We start from the raw sequence: 18,742 nt of genomic DNA on the forward strand, positions 1-18,742 counted from the left end.
TTGTACAGGTTATGAAACTGTCTCAATTTAATAGGCTACTGATAGACGGCAGCGCAGCCCGCCGCGCAGACAGACGGCAGGAAGGAGAGCTCTGTGTCCGTCAGCAGAGGTTTCTCGCTGCGCAACCGGTCCCCAGAGCAGCATGGTCACCGGGAGAGTCCGGTGCAGCCTGCCCTGCAAACGGAGATACCATTGGCGCTATACAGCATAGCGTTGAGATCCAGTCAAATCAGCGCCAGCCGTATGTGTATACAGTAGTGGCTGCGGATAAGAGGGAGGCTGGCCTCTGAAAATCAGACGTTCCTTTGGCGCTGGCTTAAACTTCTCTGGGGGGCACCAAAACGTTTTCTATGCAGGAAAAACCTTGGTGTTGTTTTAGCAGTGTATTTGAACAGATATGTTTTGACGGAGCTGTCAGAATATGATGTTTTTCACTCTCTGATATCATATACCTACAATATCATGGGTAAAAGAAGCCTTGACGCAGTGAAGTGAGATGTTTTTCTATTCTTCTCCCTCAGTTGGTCAACCTTCCCCAGCACATGGTGCCTATCCTGATACTGTAGCATGTAGCCTGAGGCAGAGATAACTGGCACAGGTAAAGCCACCACAGTTGTTGAAGAAGGAGGCAGTGTCTCGCCTACTGCAGATAAGATAAAACCTTATTGGCCGTTTACAAGAAAATGTGTCTTGCATCACATGCTCCAAACAATCAACAGAATAACCTAGAACAACATAAAGAACAGCTGTAAGGTCACCCTCCAGCTATTATCAAAAAGACATGATACATCCAAACATGTCATATTATTTTGAGCAGAGAGCAAAAAGAGTTTAGCCTTGTGCAAGGACTATGTACACAGTCACTTTCACCACTCATGTACTATATCTACACTCCTCTTGGGTTGATTTAATTGTAGTCTATATCCGCGATGTTCCACTTCCGGTATTGCTCCGGTGCCGCTGGAAATTCTGCCGGATGTCCCTCTTTTTGCTTTCTTTGCGTTGGCATTTAACCTCCGGTGGATTTCTGAGGACTATGGTTAACTGCTCCTCAGATCTCTGTAGGGTAAATCCAGACAGCTAGCTAGACTATCTGCCCAATCTGAGTTTTCTGTTGCACGACTAAAACAACTTTTGAACATATTTTGCAGAGGCGCTGTGGCTCCGTCCGGCGCTTAGCACCGCCTAAGACAATAGTAATTAGTTCAAAGAAATGCCAATAAACCAGAGCAGAGTTTTTTTTTTTTTTCCATTCTGAAATGTTTTGTGGACCAGCCAGACCCTCCTCCGCAGCGCTGTAGAGGAAGGTCTGTCAATGCGAGACTAATTTAACAGTGTAATAGAGTGAGGAACAAAAGTGTGCTTGTACTGGTTCTTCTTGCAGCCTGGGAGGCCTGGTGCCTCCCAGAGGGCAAAAGTTGGTACTCCTCATGTAGGACATGAGAAGGGGCTAGGACGATTGTGTCGGCCAGTCTACACTTGTGCAGCTAAGATTGAGCCACCACCTGGGAACAGATCCCTAGGAGCCGTAGTGTCCTGGCTTTCAGTTGGACTGAGAGACCACTGAACTAGACTGAGCCCACGTACTGCAGGACGCTTTGTATGGTGGAGCAGAAGAACTGACTGAAGACTGCCCACTGCACAGGCTCCAGATGAGTCTGTGTATTTGAAAGAAATCTGACCTTGGTTATTAAAGCCAGGCTGCTGCTGTCGTCTTGACAATCCTTGTGTTTTGTACTGCTTTTTGACAAGAGTTTTTTTGCTCATGTGTTTTCACCTGAGCTTTCAATGTGTAACAATTATTTGGAACAATGGTAAGATGTTAAGCAAGGGGAAGGTTTTTCTCTTCCTTTCTGCCTAACTGGATCCAGTATTAGAGGGCTGCCATTGGATTGCAGTCATTTATCTTTCCTATGTGTATATGGCATTATGAATAATGGTACTTTCACGCTTTTCAGCTCCCTTGATTACTTTGGCCCCCACTCCTCCTCCCACATGCCTTTTTTATTCCAATGACATATTCTTTCATATGTAATGCGGACAACTTTGACAAAGTCAGATGCAAACTGCAGAGGATTGAGAGCGAACATAAGGCTGGGACGGAGAGGCAAAGGTTTTGGAAAGGGCAAAACAGTAGAGCACCAAGAATGAAAAGGATTCCGATGCTATTAGCTTGGCAATGCTGAGCGACCGTTGACTACTTTGTTTTTCAATTACAGTACATATTTCACTATGTTGTCTCATTCACCATTCAGCATGTTGTTGAGAATGTATGGTACATCAAACACACACTTTTAGTTTTCCCTGTCTGCTCATATTTCCTTTTTGTCTTTTTAACAATTACTCCACCAGGCAGCTTGGCGACCACTATAAAGCAAAAAGCCTTTTCGAGCAGACACGTCGTTATCAGAATGAGAGCATAGCTAAGATAAACAACATTTTGAAGCTGTTGCTACTCAATATGACATGCCATTCTTTTAAAAGAATCTGCCTTCTCCACTGTTATCACTGGGCAGTTGAAGCAAGGCTGTAGTCATGGCAGCCTGCGGTTAGTTGGCTGGTCGGCTGCTGGTCAGTGCCCAGTTCTTGGTGCTGCTCCAGAGATAAATGCTGCCGGGGAAAGCCTGATTAGTGTCACTGACAGCCCATAGATCTTAGCTGGCTCATCCCCGGCCAAGCCTCCCTGCCTCTCCTTTGTCTCTCTAACTATCTGTCTCTCACACACACATGCACACACCAGGCCAGCGTAAAGAATTCCAATTCAAATTGATCAATATTAGCTATTAGGGGTTATTCAATTGTTTTAAATAAATGTCCATGAGGTCTTTGGCAAAAAAAAAAAATACTTAACTCAAGGTCTAGCTTCTTCTGAAGGTTTTCACCACATGTCATGGTCTTCCTCTGTGGATGGATATATATATATATATATATATTTATTATATTTTTTGGTCAGTTTCCGAGGTCAAAATGAAGTTCCATGCTCCATCATGTGGCGTTGTTTCAAACATTTCAAAACTGTTGTAGGGATGTCACGATAACAGAAATGTAGGAGTCCTTCCACGATTCTCGATCTCGAAGTCGACTTTTCGGTGACAGTTTTTTTTCAGTTCCAACTTTCTGTCACTGTTTTTGGTGTAGAGAGTCGAGGGATTTGAGGGGAGAGATGTAATTGGAGAGAATTGTCTCATTGTCTTCAGGACCCACAACCCACTGCTCCGAAGCCTGGCATCACCATACAGCTAGCATACAATAATGTCTTCCAAGGGTTCCCAAACAGCAAATGTTAAGTCTCTTTCTCTCTGCTGTTTTTCTTTCACATATAACCGGGCTGGTTAAAGTTAACTTGACTGACATCATGCAGAGGTCCACTTGAACACGCGCTAATGTCAGCTAACGCCATTTAGTGTCAGATATCGTTAACGTTAGTCTCTATGTGAAAAACAACGGCAAGAACGCAGTCACTGGGATACAAAACCATCTAGCAACTGATGGGACGTGTCTACTGTAGGCATGGGCCGGTTTTCAAGGTATACCACGGTTTGAAAAAAATCACGGTTTCAAAAGAGTTGAGTTGCCAGTTTCTCATTTGCATAAGACTACTTCATGCAAATCAGGGGCGTCCAGGTCGACTTGCTGCCTCTCAAACTCACGAAAATTCTTTAAACTGACCGTTGTTGATTTAAAATGAAGACTGATTCAGCATTGTGAGCTGTTTTTAGTACACAAGATTAGCCAGACATCAAGGGCCGAACCTGACAGAGGGAATGAAAAATTACACATGTACGTCTCACACAAACCCCCACTGTACAAACATCTTTTATTACTGACATGGCAGGGTGCATTCATCAGGATTCTCTTCTGTTTGTGTGTGATCCTCTGTTCCAGGAAAGGCCCTTATGGTGTCTGCTCTTATCTGTGTTGGTACTTAAGGGTAAAGGAAGATGTGGCAGAGGCGCAGCATGTGGTAGTATGGATTACATGTATCAGTGTGTCTACTTAAGATAGTGGAAAAGATGAAAGTCTCTTACCACCATGACACTTGCAGCTTAAGGCTCGGTTGCCTAGCTTCTTCATGATCCTACTCTTTTGTCTTCTTCTGTGCAGCCACTTGACAAGGAATGATAGCCAGATCAGTTTCAGGTTGTGTATGATGGCAGTGGTGTCAGTGTACTTTAGATGTCTGTCGTTATGCCACTGTAATATTTCCCATGTCCATCTTTATATTGGACATTTTAACCATTTCTTCTGGGTGTAAAAACATAAGGGTTTTCTTGAACAGCCCCCCTCTTTTGCCGCCCTGAGATGGTGATTTATCTACTGCTCTACCTCTTGGGCCGTAACTAATTCCTGGTATATTTCCCCATTTTTTTTTTTTGTCTCATTGCAGTTAAATTCACTTTCATGTTTTTGCCTACTTCTTTCTTTCTTTGTCTGCCCTGCATTTACTCCCTGAGCTCCCATCTACACATTTACACTGAAACACACACACACACACACACACACACACACACACACACACACTACATCTCTTATGCTTTGCCAACCCCATCACATACATGAATGCAGCACCCCATCCCCCTAAATCCCAGACATAGTCAACTTTTATGCAGACTAGACAATGAGTTCTGTTTGGCATGTTTTTATAAGGCCCACTGCCTCCACGCTGTCTGCTGTTGGCTGTTGGTCCAGTTTATCTTCACCTGTCAGACATCCTCCCAGCGACTCTCACAGGATTCTGGGAATTCCATCAGCAAAAACACAAATGCACAAATCCTGATACACACACACACACACACACACACACACACACACACACACACACAGGAGTAGTAGCAGGTTGCCAAGGTTGTTGCTGAAATGACTGGCTAACCACCAAAAGTAACATGGACTGCTTGAACTCTATCACTGAATAGACATAACCCGTGTGTGTGTGTGTGTGGGCATCTTTATTTTGCACATATAAACATTTCTCTGTAAGGGTATGTGTGCTTTAGTGTTTCTCTTTGCATGTGTATAATTCCTAATATGAGGAAGTTAGCTGTGAGCTAGCTAGCAACGTACCTACTGACCGTGTTATATAGCCTCGGGATTTTTTTTCTTTTCTTTCTCAAGTTGAAACATTTAAACTCTGTACAGGGGGAAATTGCTACCACTCTTCAGCTAATTTGAATCACTGTCCAGTTACTTTTGACTGTATCTCTTTCAGCACCAATTCCGTCACTAGGGGTGTGAATCTTCACCGGTCTCACGATTCGATTAGGATGATCCTGTCAACGATTCGAATCGAAACGCATGGTTTTCAACAACACATTCAAGCAGTCAGATATATTTGAACTTCCCTTTTTATTGTCTCTGCTCCTAAAAGAAAAAAAAAAAAAAAAGACACTTCCTGAACAAAGCGGAGTCTGAACACAGCAGATATAACCCCATACAGACAAAAGGCAATAACAAAATAAGCAGACCGGAAAATCGGCAAGCAACATCAGTAGGCAATTATCGATTATGGTCTGTCGCTGCATCGATGCAGAATTGTCCATGTCTGCATCGCCATGCATCGATGCGATGATTTATTTCAACACCCCTATCCATCACTCCGGAGTCAGACGGTGGGAGTTTACATTTTAAACTCATACAGTTTCTTTTACCTTTTGAGTCCCGGTGCTCAAATAAGACACTCACCACTGTGCACACTGTACATCATTGTGACCAGAAGACTGTCGAGAGAGAGTACTAAAATGGTACTTAAAAGCTCTAAAGCCTCATTCCCAGTGGTGCAGTACTTAATTATTCTGTCAGTGTTGTTGTGTTCCTGTGTGATGGGGTATTTGCATACACATTTGTGTGCACTAAATGAGTCCACTGTGGAAAGAAGCTGTTTTTCATGCTCATACTTTTCTAGAGGGACTTATAGGCCCATTCAGCAATGACTAAAGCTTTTCTCTCGCTTTCAAAATGCCTCGGCCAGCAACTTTAACCTCCCTGGAGTGGTTTCTTACTCTTAAACCACAGTACCATACATGGATTTACTATTTTCCACCCATGTATTACATCTTTATATTTCAAGTTCTTTAAGACTGTATTCACTTTCTGAATTAATTCCATTGCACATTCTTACACATCTAATGAGTTCTCAGGATATATATATATATATATATATATATATATATATATATATCGCACGCTCACCGTCACTATTAGCTTAGTATATGTGCCACAAAATGACTGGATTTGCAGAAGAACCGCAATTTCATAGTCGCTGCTTCTCAAGTTCAGCTGAAGAACTTGTTAACTTTGAAAATAATTACATCTGTTGGTAGAGGCACTTCGTGAACACAAGTAGTTCTAATCTACAGTAGCAATAACCGCACCCACATGACCTGTGACAGCAAATTTGACTGTGATTATGAAGTTGAATTTGTTAGGACGCATGCAGTCAGTAGCCCTGAAGAAATATCTGAATTTACACAGGAGGTTTAATGTATTATGAGAACAGCAGTTTTTTGTAAGCTAATTGATAATATCTTTGTCTGTGTTCATTGTATTGCTTATCCTTTAAAAAATGATATGTGTATCCTGTTTTCACAAAGAGGGAAAGTGGCAGCTTCAGGGTGTGTTTTTGTGACAGCTTCTTCACAAAAAGAACAGACTAACCATTTTTAGATCGTCTGATGTAGTTCACTGTGCTAGGCGAGCTATGTTGAGGACACCACAGTGGAAGTCATTTCCTGCCCCCTTCTTGTTAGAGTGCTATTGTGCTGTAATTGAATCAGACATCTTGCAGCTTGGACAGGTATAACAGACTGCCTGCTCTTTTTAATCCGCCATTTCTCTGCTGGATTTGTAGATGTTAGATATCATCCAAAAAAAAACTGAACCATGGGCCAGGAGAAAGCAGGGTGGCTAGTTAAATGTTTTTAGACTTATAAAAGTCTAAGAAAACGTATTTTATCCGTGTTAATCTTAAAACCACCACTGTGTCTGATTTGGGTCCTTATAAAGATTTTTGTCTGTTTGAATACACACTATTTTAGTGATTTTACTACTAGTTTAGTAGAGGATTATAGTATACATTTTATTTACAGTGCTAGAAAAGTAAACGGCAACCCACATTTTGAGATCTGCTAATCCTCATCTAACCCACATTGCCACTTCCATCTTTGTCTTTATATCTATCAGTATCCATCCAATATGTGTTAAATGTTTCTCTCCCTTTTTTTGGCTGTGGCACCTTCACTGACACTAAACTGTCACTCTAAATTCTTTCCAGCTTGCTTGTTCAAGGGACATTTAATCTAAGTCTTCACCAGGAACCCAGAGAAAAGTCACGACAAATTGTCGGACTGACAGTTAACACCTGTTAACCTGGAGAGAAAGAGAGAAAGAGATGTACCATGGCAGACAGTGACAGACGTAAGAAACGATAGACAGAATGTCTGAGACGGACGGTAAGAAAAGACAGACAGAATATCTGTGACAGAATATCTGAGACAGACGGTAAGAAAAGACGGACAGACTCACAGCTGATACAGCTGAGATGTGGATCGGCGACAAAAAGGATAACAAGTGCAGCAACCAAACGGATGCCTGACAGAGTACAACTTTGCTTTACTGGAGTGGATCGATGTGTCTCACCCAGCGTGGAGTCTTAAATGTCAAACTAACCGACCTGGCAGAGCAGGGAGACTTGTGCGCTAACGTGACAAACTAGAAAGAGGGATGACAAATAGTGAGGTACCTAGGTAGTTGGCGAAGGATTGGGGTTTGATTGCATTTAATCAAACTCAAATCCAGCATCATATCCGCTTATTGAATTGTTTCAAATAATGAATCAAATCTAAATAGGTTTAGCTTTCAACATTTGCAAGTAGGTGAAGTTATAAATGGCAAAAAAAACAGATCTAGTACATCTTTGGTTGAACATTGATTGGAAGCTAATTGTTAACTGCAACCTGATAATGAGTTTAGAATATATGAAATGTTGATTATCTAAAACATTAAAATAACAGGTTTGACCTACTTACTTTTACACCTTTCACAAGTCCCTTGTTTTAAATAGTGGAGGGCCCAATGAAAACCTGTCGAGCCGTAATCTCCTGCTCTCGAACAGCCAAAAGTTTCATTTTAGCCGATCTGGAATTTACATGATTTATCTGATATAATAATTTATCATTTTAACAAAAGCTAATGGTTATTGCTGGCTAAAATGAGCCTGTTGCCTTTTAATGTCATGTACACTTCTCTTTGCTAATAAAAAAGACTGAAGAGAGATAAAAGGTTCGATAAGAGATCTGGGTATTTTGCCAACCATGACTCTGATCCAAAAGGGAAATGGCTTTTGGAACCAATCCCGGTAGTCGAGGTAGAGTAATGCAGCTGATAAAATGGCACACAGTACACAGACCTATTGCCTGTTTCATACATTTTAGGTGAGCATCAACGGGTCACTTTATTTGGCAACTGGACAATGGATTAAAACGAGTGTATGCGTAGAATACACAAGTTGAAGCAATTAAAAGCTAACGAATGTGTCCAAGTTACTAATGTTCTAATAATTGTTTAATCAATCACATTCACACCCCCCCCCCCCCCCCCCCCCCCACACCCCCCCCACCTCAGAGGAAAGAATCTGCTGCAAATCTGTTTTGGTCATAAAATGACTGAAACTGCCTGTTTTGAAATGGCAAAAAAACAAACAAATAATATCAAAAGATTTAGAGATGCATGCACGCATTATGAAATTATTTGTATTAATGTAAACAAGATGTGGACAGCAGTGAATAGGTTTAAGTGGCATGTTCTGTTCATTTATGATATCATGTGATGAACTGGCATATCCAATTTGTACTTTTATAACTTATATAAATATGTTCAAATTGTCACAATGAGTTCTCAGCTTCTACACTCTTAAGTCTGCTTTGCATTGAATGTGTAAAATAGTGGCACTAAATATGTGATGCAAAACTCACACCAGCCAGCCGAGGCGTGGAATTTCCATTTAAAGTTTTTATTTTTTTACATTCAGCACATTGTCATATTTGAAGTGAGTTGAAAGTGCAAATGGTAGGCTGTTAACGTTGGTGGATAACCACATGAGGCCCAAGTCTGCAGAGTGGAACAGTTTCTCATTCAATCCAGTCGGTCACACTGCCCTCCATTACTCCTCACCGTGGCTTCTCTCGCCGCCTGCTGCTTTCTGCTAATGGAGATATCCCCTCCTCCTTCATCCTCCCTCCCATCCCCTGCTTTGTTCTCTCTTTGTTGTCCTTTTTCCTCCACTCTACTTTCACTTCACTTCAAATCCTTCTGTTGTGCCCCTTCATTGGCCAACACAGTGCAACTAATTGACAGTAAGCCAACACTCGAAGCACTCTGCATCTCTTTTTTACTGCAGAAGTTAATCAGAGCCATTGTTGGTTATCCAAGTCACGGTCCCTCCCTCCCTCATTGTACTGAAAATCAACAGATGATTCATAACAAGTAGAAGAGGCAGACCAGGAAGAAAAACAAATAAGGTATATTATTAAGGGGCAATTCTGGAGGCTAGGCACACCCAGTTTCTTACAGCAGGGCTCAATATTTCCTTATAGTGAATACCAAATCCTCTAATTGCAAACAATTGACATTTTGAGTCTCCCTGTGTATCACTTTAGCTCTGCTGTCAGGAAATGCCACCTCTGACAAAAATAAACGTAATCAGGGAGTTTAACAAATTGGAATGTTTGCTTAAAAGTCTAATGACAGTTTTTTTCTTTTCATAGCATAGGTGCTAATGCAAATATTATTTCTGATGAATTAAATGAAGGAGCAGATTTTTCATGTGTCATCAAAGCTCCCATAAGTCTTTCAGATGAATGCCATGCTTTCATAAGCTGAAGGTTACCCACTGTGATGATGGTAATATCTAGTCGGTTATATGTTATGCCTATATAGTTTATTTTATGCCTCATGTCTTGGTCCCCAAGGTAAGCCTTCAGTCTGTGATGCACTGTAGCCTTTTGGTTTCTTAGACTGGTAAATCTTGTATGTCATATATTAGTCTATACCCTTTGCGTTCCACTTCCGGGATTGCTCTGGTTCTACAGGAAATTTCTGCCGGATGCAGGTATTTTCCGTTTCCTTCTTCTTTCTTTGTGTAGGGATTTTAAATTTGGATTTCTGAGGACTATGGTTAACTGCTCCTCCGATCTCTGCATGGTAAATTGAGACTGCTAGCTAGACTATCTGTCCAAGTTTTCTCTCGCACAACTATTTTGCAGTGGCTCTGTGCAGAGTTAAGCATCGCCCATGACTATTCTGATTTGTTTAAAGAAAAGCCATTTAACCAGAGCACATTTTCCTCCCATCCCCGAAATGCTGTGTGGAGTAGCCAGAACCTCCTTCAGCGCGCTTTGGAGGAGCGTCTGGCAAAGCGAAACTAGTCATATATTTACAGACAGCAGAGCTAGGATTGCACCTTGTCTCTGTTTTGGATGTGGATAATGGCTTTTTTTTCAGTTCATAACTATTGTCATTTTCTGTAACAACTCCACCCACTCACCTTTAATAGTCTTCATAGGATCCTGTTGACTCATCAGATAATTAATCCAGAATTAGAAACCCGCTGTGTTTCATCTCACGCTCGTGTGGAGATGCCATACCACCCCAGAACATTAACTTTCAACCGTATACATCCCTTCTTCCTTCGTTCCTCCCTCTGTGATTAAATGAATTCCTCTTTTTTTTTTTTTTTTTTTTTTTCAGCAGTATAGGTTTTGTCCATACAAACTCTACAAATACACTCAGGCACACTCTGTCTTCAGACATACCCAAATAACTGTGCAGTTGTTTTTCTTACATCACTATAGATATTGCACTGCTGTGTGCAAAATATCTGATGCCAATTAAACAAAGTGGCGTTGTTTGCCTCCTCAGTTTGTTTTGATGCGGTCGGCACCAGACTGAGGGAAGGAAAAGGAGGGAGTTGTGTGTCGCAGAGCAATTATGGCACATCTGTATCCCACACGTTGTTGTTCGGATCGGAAAGCAACCTCTGTGTTGTCTTGATGGGAATGTGGGCAAAGCCAAATGAAATCCAAATCTCTGTAAACTGATTGCATTCACAACTTGGGGGGGACTTTATGGCTTGCGGTATGTGGAGATCAGAGTTTATGGCCCCCTTTAATGAGTTGTTAAGAAGAAGAAAAAACACTTAAAAACAACTGCACTGCCTGCAAATCTAACTGTACAAGGAGGAAGGGTCCTGGGAGAGATTGAGTGGGAAGAGTTTATGTCCTGAAAATGACCTACCGGCCAGCTCTAACCTAGTTCTGTTTAAAGTGCAGGACTTATTTGCAGCAGTCAATATGCCTAATTACTCTGTTCTTATGCTCCAGCACTGGGACTGTAAAAGTCAGAGTTGATGCTCATAGTAATTATGGACATAATGTAATGATTTTGTCCTCCTCCTCTCCTGGGAGTTTCTAATGCTTAAGCAGTTGTTGTTGGCCCCCTTCTTAGCCAGTGCTGTAAATGCATTTAACTGTTGTGTTACTGTATATGTCGCTGTGTCTTCATGCTGGTCCTGAAACTCGCTGATAAATGGTCTCTGAATGGTTCAAAATACCTACAGACTAAATCCTGTATTTTGTAAGCAGGTCATCCCTCCAGGTAGGAATGTTTTCTGGTCTCTGAAAAAAATGAAAAATCAATGGCAGTGTCCTGAGAAAGACAGCTGGAAATTCTAACTGCATCCTTGATTGGCAGAATATAGTTATTCCAGTGTGTGTTTTTTTGTGTTCTTCTTCATAAATACGGTTAAATTAAAAACCTTAGTGATATTGCAAATTGTCTTCTAAATCAGTAAGAAACTACAGTTGTGTAAGCTATGATTGGTAGCTAACCTTGATATCTAAGGGCTGGTTAAGTTATTATTTTCCACACACATATTAACATAAGATACACTAATGACTTTTCCACACTTGCTCCACTCCATAATGCTGTATTACAACCGCTACACGTGATTAACTCCTACATAGCTTAGATGAAGTTGCTGTCAATTAATGGTAGAGGTGTGGTACAATGACATTCACTGTTCACCACTGAAGCCGCCTACATTACGTTATGTCCACCAAATGTCATAACTGAGCTGAATGGCTCTGAATCTGCCGTCTTTAATTCTCTCACTGCTTTTACTGTTTAACTAAGAGCATCATAAACACTTGCCACATCAACGCGTTCATATAAGAGACAAGTCTTGAATGAGGTTATTTGTTTGAACTGCCTCATTAGAGAAACCAAAAATAAAAGCTACTGATTAATATTGAGATAGGAGACTCCTGTTTAATTTTCTCTCATGCTCTGAATTCCTGTAAAATGAACATGCAGTCAGTTAACAGTAATGGAGTGCAAGGCAGCAGTACTTTATTCTTGTTCGGTTAATGAAGCTAGAAACAAAGAAGAGAATGGCATTATCTCTGAGCTGCATGCTTAGACACCAAAACCCTGATGGAAAATTGATTGTATGAAACCAACACCAAAACGTGATTATCGACTTAACGTAATGTTTTGCTATTCCTAGCGCAAATGTTGAACAAAAAACTATTTGTTTTACTTTCAAATCACTCTCTGGCTGATCCATTGGGACCTGTTGTGCCGTTTCGGTTTTTTAAAACTGATTTTATTGCATTTGTTCTGTTATTGATGACTGGCCTCCTTTTACTTCACTTTCATTATGTTCTTTCACATTTCCTTTTTGTGTCCTCCGTTTCCACATTCTGCTAAAACAGTAAATCCATCTTTATGATCTACTTAAGACGCTGGTGTTGAGTAATGGTGGCTTACAGGTCCACAGTCACAACCATTTTGTCAACAAGTCACCCTGTGTGTGTGTGTGTGTGTGTGTGTGTGTGTGTGTGTGTGTGTGTGTGTGTGTGTGTGTGTGTGTGTGTGTGTGTGTGTGTGTGTGTGTGTGTGTGTGTGTCCAAATCAGTAACAGTAAATATATAGTAAATTTATCTCAAATCACTTCTCAAAACTTGAATGTCACATCAATTTAATGTGATGTGATTTCCTCTTATTCTATCTAGTCTTTTCATTTTTATCCTTCCTCTTCTTTTCATCCCTTGTTAAAAAAAGTTTCACGGTCTTTTGTTTTTCTTCTTCTTCTGTGTAGTCATTATTGGTATTTTGCCATATACAGGTCTGTGGAAGGATTGCATCTATTCCACTGCAACATCATTGTAATAAAATAAATGCTAAAAAGAAATGGATTTGACATGACTTTAATGTATCACTACACACCACTGTAACGTGGTGTCTTTTTTAATATGAGCTGGGACCCAAATTAAATGCAGATTATCAGCTGCCTGCGTCCTTACACTAATATGTTTTCATGAGCCTCTGTCCCAGGGGAAGATACAAACAGATATTTTCATTTCAATACCAGGATGGACAAGTTGACAATTCCCTGCAGTAGTGTTATTTACAGGAAAGCACTATCTTGTTTCTGGATTTGTTCATATTACTGTCCCATCAGATTTGATCCAGTGCTGTACTAGAGCCCCTTTTAGACTGTTTCTTCTGCTAAGTGAATTAGTCCTCCATAATGTGCATTCTGAGGCTGTAATGCTGTAATGGCTGCAGACGTTCCTTAGAAAATGGCCAAAGACGCCTTGCATATTGCAGTCAACGACACTTATAACCTAATTAAAGGCGGAACCACATGCTACAGGAATGGCTTTTATCAGCCATGTGGCGTGGCTCTATGGTTGGCAGTGACATATATTTATTATTTATATATTAGGCCCTACTTTGGCAAGGCAGCCGCTCCAGTTTTTCTTTTCTTCTTCTCTTTGAATGCAAGCGTACCTCAATTTTTGTTTCATTGCTGAGGCTCAGTACAAAGATGTCAAGGATGAATGCCTTAAACGTATCACTAATGGCTTTACCATACTACATGTCATGAAAGCCATTTTGGAAATAGCCCATGGTCTGATGTGTGTACTCTAAAAAAAGAGCTCTTATATTAGACTCCCTTTAAAGAGTCACAGCTCTGGCTTCCTCAACCGCCACCCTATTTGTGTGGGATAAATGTAAGACCTTGAGCCAGAAAACGAAGTTGCCACCCATGAGTAAACTGCACTAGCTGTGGGCTGCTATTAGACTTACTGAAGACCTTTTCAAATGTAAATGAAATTCTATGTGGGCATGATGGATTAATATATTTACTCTGCATTATTCAACTGAGTCTTCATTTCTACGTGTTTACACTGTAAACACACTGTAAACATGTAGAAATGAAGACTCAGTTGAATAATGCCCATTTTTATAGTCTGTTTTATCGTCACCTCAGCACCGCAGTCTAATATGGTCTTGGTTTTGATGCATCTCTTTATGAGATGGTTTCAGTTCATTTCACGTCTGCTTTTGGGTGGAGATTCTTTTAAGGATTAAGCTGTACCTAAAATACACCATAAAAAGTGTGTGTACTAGTGTACTTTAATGCACCGACTTTCCTCGATTGCAAGTACAATTCTCTGTGGTGTAAAAGATGCCTGAACACCACTCGAAGAGGACAGACCTCCACTCTCCTCTCTCCACTTTCCAGCAGGGCAGAGTCCTGCTGTTTGCTGCAGTGCTTTCTATCTGCTGCATGAGCATGAGATGAGACTCCTAGTATGAATAATGTCTTCCCTTGTGGCTCTCTCTCTCTCACTGCCTATTATCCACTCTCTACTCTGTCTCAGTAGGCCGAGAGTCCCATCTAAAATAAATCAGTAAGTCTCTCTTAGTGAATTGAAAGAGTAGAAATCAAGTGTGAATGAGAAGAAATGCACAGGTACATTGCATTTTCTTAATGATTTCATCACATCAGTATGTATTTTTTTTTTTTTTTTTTTTTTTTTCCCACAATCAATACTAAGTTATCATGTTTTATTTTTTGCTTTAAACAAACCGGTTTCCTTTGTACAGGCCTAACATGTGTTTCCTTTTTTCTCTTTTTTTTATTTTTTACTGTGACTCTGTAATCTCAACTTGGTATGGTGACAAGCGGGGAGAAAATAGGATAGTAGGACAAAACTACTGAAATTTGTCCAAACAGATTAAAAGCTGTGAGAAGGTTTTAGGAACAGTTTGATGCATTTTAAATCACTGCCAGCTGGACGTGTCATCTGCTCATTGGCATGAGACAAAGCTTTCCTCTTCAGTGGATTGAAAGGTCAAGTTGACATCCCAGATCCCTGCAGAGAGTCACATTTGTACACTAGAGATGTGTGCGTGCACATGCACATATGGCTGTTCTTGTGGCTTGTACACCCGTCTCTATCTACATGCTGCAAGAAAGTGAGGATGTTTAATTTACAGTGTGAGTAACTATGTGTAATGGTGATCTGTGGTAATCTCCAGCTCATCCTCCTGACCTTTCAATCACATTTCTGGCAGGGTGGTTGCATGCTCCATGTTGTAGAACCCTAGCACAGAGGCAGAAAGGGAAGGAGAGAAAAAGAAAAGGAGGATGGGGGCTGGAGGAAGGGGAAAGAAGCACACAATGTGCCACATATTTGGCTGAGGTTCCTGTCATACATACCCTTCTCATCTCAGTGCGTGCTGTAACACTGCCTGACGGTTCCAGCATTAGCTTAGCCCAGCACAGATCCTGCAGGTAACTGGTTCCAACTAGCCTACTGCTCCCAATTGTGACAAAAGTGACAAAATAACGCCATGTTCCTATTTACATGTTGTGATTTGTATAGCCACAGCGTGTACAAAAAACAACGTAACATGAGACACAGCCATCTTCTAACAGTAAACAAACCGGGAACTATATTCTCAGACAGGCTTGCTGCGAGCATATCACTCCGCCCAAGTACTATATTCTTCCGCCTGAGAATATAGTTCCTGGTTTGTTTACAGTTAGAAGATGGCTGTGTCTCATGTTACGTTGTTTTTTGTACACGCTGTGGCTGGGGGTTAGGGTGAATAAGCTAAATTCCCAAAAAGTCGGCGTGTTCCTTTAAGATAACAGCTCACAACTCTCAATAAGGTGATTGTAGGTATAACAAGGTTTTCGCTTGTTGTTTTCAAACTAAGTCAAGGAATTAGAAGTTTAAAGCAGGTTCAGTCCTTGGCTTTGGTACTTGGACTAAAGTGTCCCTTTGAGCAAACCTGGCAGTGTAGCCATTAGGGCTGGGCAATATATCGATATTATATTGATATATAAGGCTAGATATCGTCTTAAATTTTGGATATCATAATATCCTGATATGACACAAGTGTTGTCTTTTCCTGGTTTTAAAGGCTGCATTACAATAGAGTAATGTAATTTTCGGAACACACCAGACTGTTCTAGCTGTTCCATTTTTTGCCTATACCCACATAGTTATATCAACATAACTGATGATTATTTATCAAAAATCTCATTGTGTGCATATTTTGTGAAAGCACCAATTGTCAACCCTACAATATCACCACAATATCGAGGTATTTGGTCAAAAATATTGGGATATTTGATTTCCTCCATATCGCCCAGCTCTAGTAGCCATTGGTGAGGAGTAGGGCTGGGTACTGAATTCAATATTTTTTTTAGGCACCGACCAAATTGCCTCCTCAGTATCGACTATTGAAAAATGCCTAGTCATTCAATACCAAATTTCAAAGAGAGCCAATAAGCATGCAGCATGCTTCTGACAAGATTTAATAATGCTTGTGATTGACTGTCTAACAACAATTACAAGTTGTAGAGACACGGAGGGAAAACTCTACGTTACACATAAAGACGGGGCTCACGCAGGAAAATGGGGGGCAAGTGGGAGTACTTAGGAGTTATAGGATTCTCTTGTTAAACTAAGGACTTGTTTGTGTTTTCTAACAAAGCACTGCAGAGTTATTTTAATGGTAGACATAGATATAAAGCTCTAGAACACAATGTTCACCCTTGGACTTCCATTGGTCCTCCTGCCATCTGTAAAAACTTTAGAAATGAATCAAAACCATGGGCTTGATCACAACATAATGTTTTCAGAAGTCTGAGGTTTCCTTGGATCTGTTTTGTCATTCTCAGTCCTCTTGAAGTGATTCTGCACTTTTAGATACAGTTAGAAACAACAAAGCGAACTGAAATGTGCATTTCCTTCTCTTCCACAGTCAACAAGCACAAGCCGTGGATAGAAACATCTTACCATGGTGTGATCACAGAGAACATGGACACGGTGCTGCTGGACCCTCCGCTGGTAGCTCTGGACAAGGATGCCCCGGTCCCCTATGCTGGTAGGAAAAACTAACACACACACACACACACACACACACACACACACACACAGCTGCACAGTATCCACCAGTGATGGAATATTGGAGTCCAACTCGAGTCACGATTCTCTGGACTCGTGACTCGACTTGGACTCGCGCACTGATGACTTGGACTTGAGAAAATGAAATCGGACTCGCAACATTCATGAAATAGGATTTGGAAGTTGGATGAAGTTTCTGACTACTTTCATGTGTAATAAGTCATCAAAAATTGACATAAGACATTGAAATACTGTATATTTAGTCCGTAACGGTTTCATGCATGGGCCAGTGAGGGAGTACTCGAGTCCTGGACTCGGAGTTGAGTCGCTATTCTCTGGACGTGGCTCGACTCTGACTCAAACTCAGGTAAAGGTGACTCAACTCTGACTGGACTCAGCCGCTTCTTTGGTGACTTGGACTCAAAGAGCGGGGACCCAAGACTTGACTTGGACTCGACAGTTGGTGTATCGACTACAACACTGGTATCTACACACATTTGAACAAGGGGGAAACACATACAGTATACATCCTCCCACATGAGCGTTGTCTCACACACTGGCACAGAGACAAGGATGCTTCAGTTCTGTGTGCAGGAAACTGTGGCAACTTCCCACCACAAGACAAAAACAGATGATCCAACAGTTCTCCGTACTCACGGTTTGTCGTGGAGACTGAGTTCCATTTATCACCCTTAGTAGTGTTAAACATGTTTTTCTTTCTGTTTTTAAGCGCACTTTCTTCTCATCATGGTATGATGACAGAGGGCTTGTAAATAACAACAAATGGCAGTAGGTTTGTGTTTACTGTAAATAGATAAGATGACACGTTGTGAATCTGCAGAGTCGCTGCACCACCACTGTATTACATTTAAACCTTCTTAAAAATAACACACTACATAAACACGAAAGTATGAATTTAAATAATATATAATGAATAATGCAGTGTTTCCCACATATAAGCTAATTAATGGCGGTGCGCCATACAATCAACACCGGCCGCCACATATTGCGTTTCGTTTTTTTTTAACGCTATTTAAAACACGCAACGTATTCGTTCAGCTGCATTTCCTTTCCCTGCTCTTCCCCCGTCTCTCTGTCGCTCACACGTCTCTCTCTCTCTCTCTCTCTCTCTCTGACTCTCTCTCTCTCACTCACACACACACACTCACACACACACACACACAGCCCCTCCCCCCATGCACACAGCGTCTGTCTCCATCAAAATGAGAGAAGACAGCTGGCGAATTTCACAAGTTCACAAAAGGATCTCACAATCACACAATTACTCAATCACACATTAAAAAGTCCTATTAAAAATATTTTATATTCTGAATACAACGTTGTCAGTGCTTTAATGTTGGAGTCCCGACCCGACTCATGCTTTAGAAAGATAACTAGTTGCAAGTTTGCGGTAAAATGCAGTTGGATTGTCGAGGTCAAAACACTATATGTAGCAGCTGTGAATCAAATAAACTTAT

At 41.0% G+C, this 18,742-nt stretch overlaps 1 protein-coding gene across 2 annotated transcripts in view; it reads left to right on the forward strand.

Annotated features, from left to right (window-relative positions):
• clstn2a (calsyntenin 2a) overlaps window positions 1–18,742 on the forward strand; it is a 195,331-nt gene that overhangs the window by 75,447 nt on the left and 101,142 nt on the right. For both annotated transcript variants that reach the window (XM_028592720.1, XM_028592721.1), the window contains one exon: window positions 17,122–17,244. In XM_028592720.1, coding sequence (XP_028448521.1) covers window positions 17,122–17,244 — 123 coding nt within the window. The remainder of the gene's footprint in view (window positions 1–17,121; window positions 17,245–18,742) is intronic.

This window comes from Perca flavescens, chromosome 12, assembly GCF_004354835.1.
Source record: "Perca flavescens isolate YP-PL-M2 chromosome 12, PFLA_1.0, whole genome shotgun sequence".
Classification (NCBI taxonomy): Eukaryota; Metazoa; Chordata; class Actinopteri; order Perciformes; family Percidae; genus Perca; species Perca flavescens.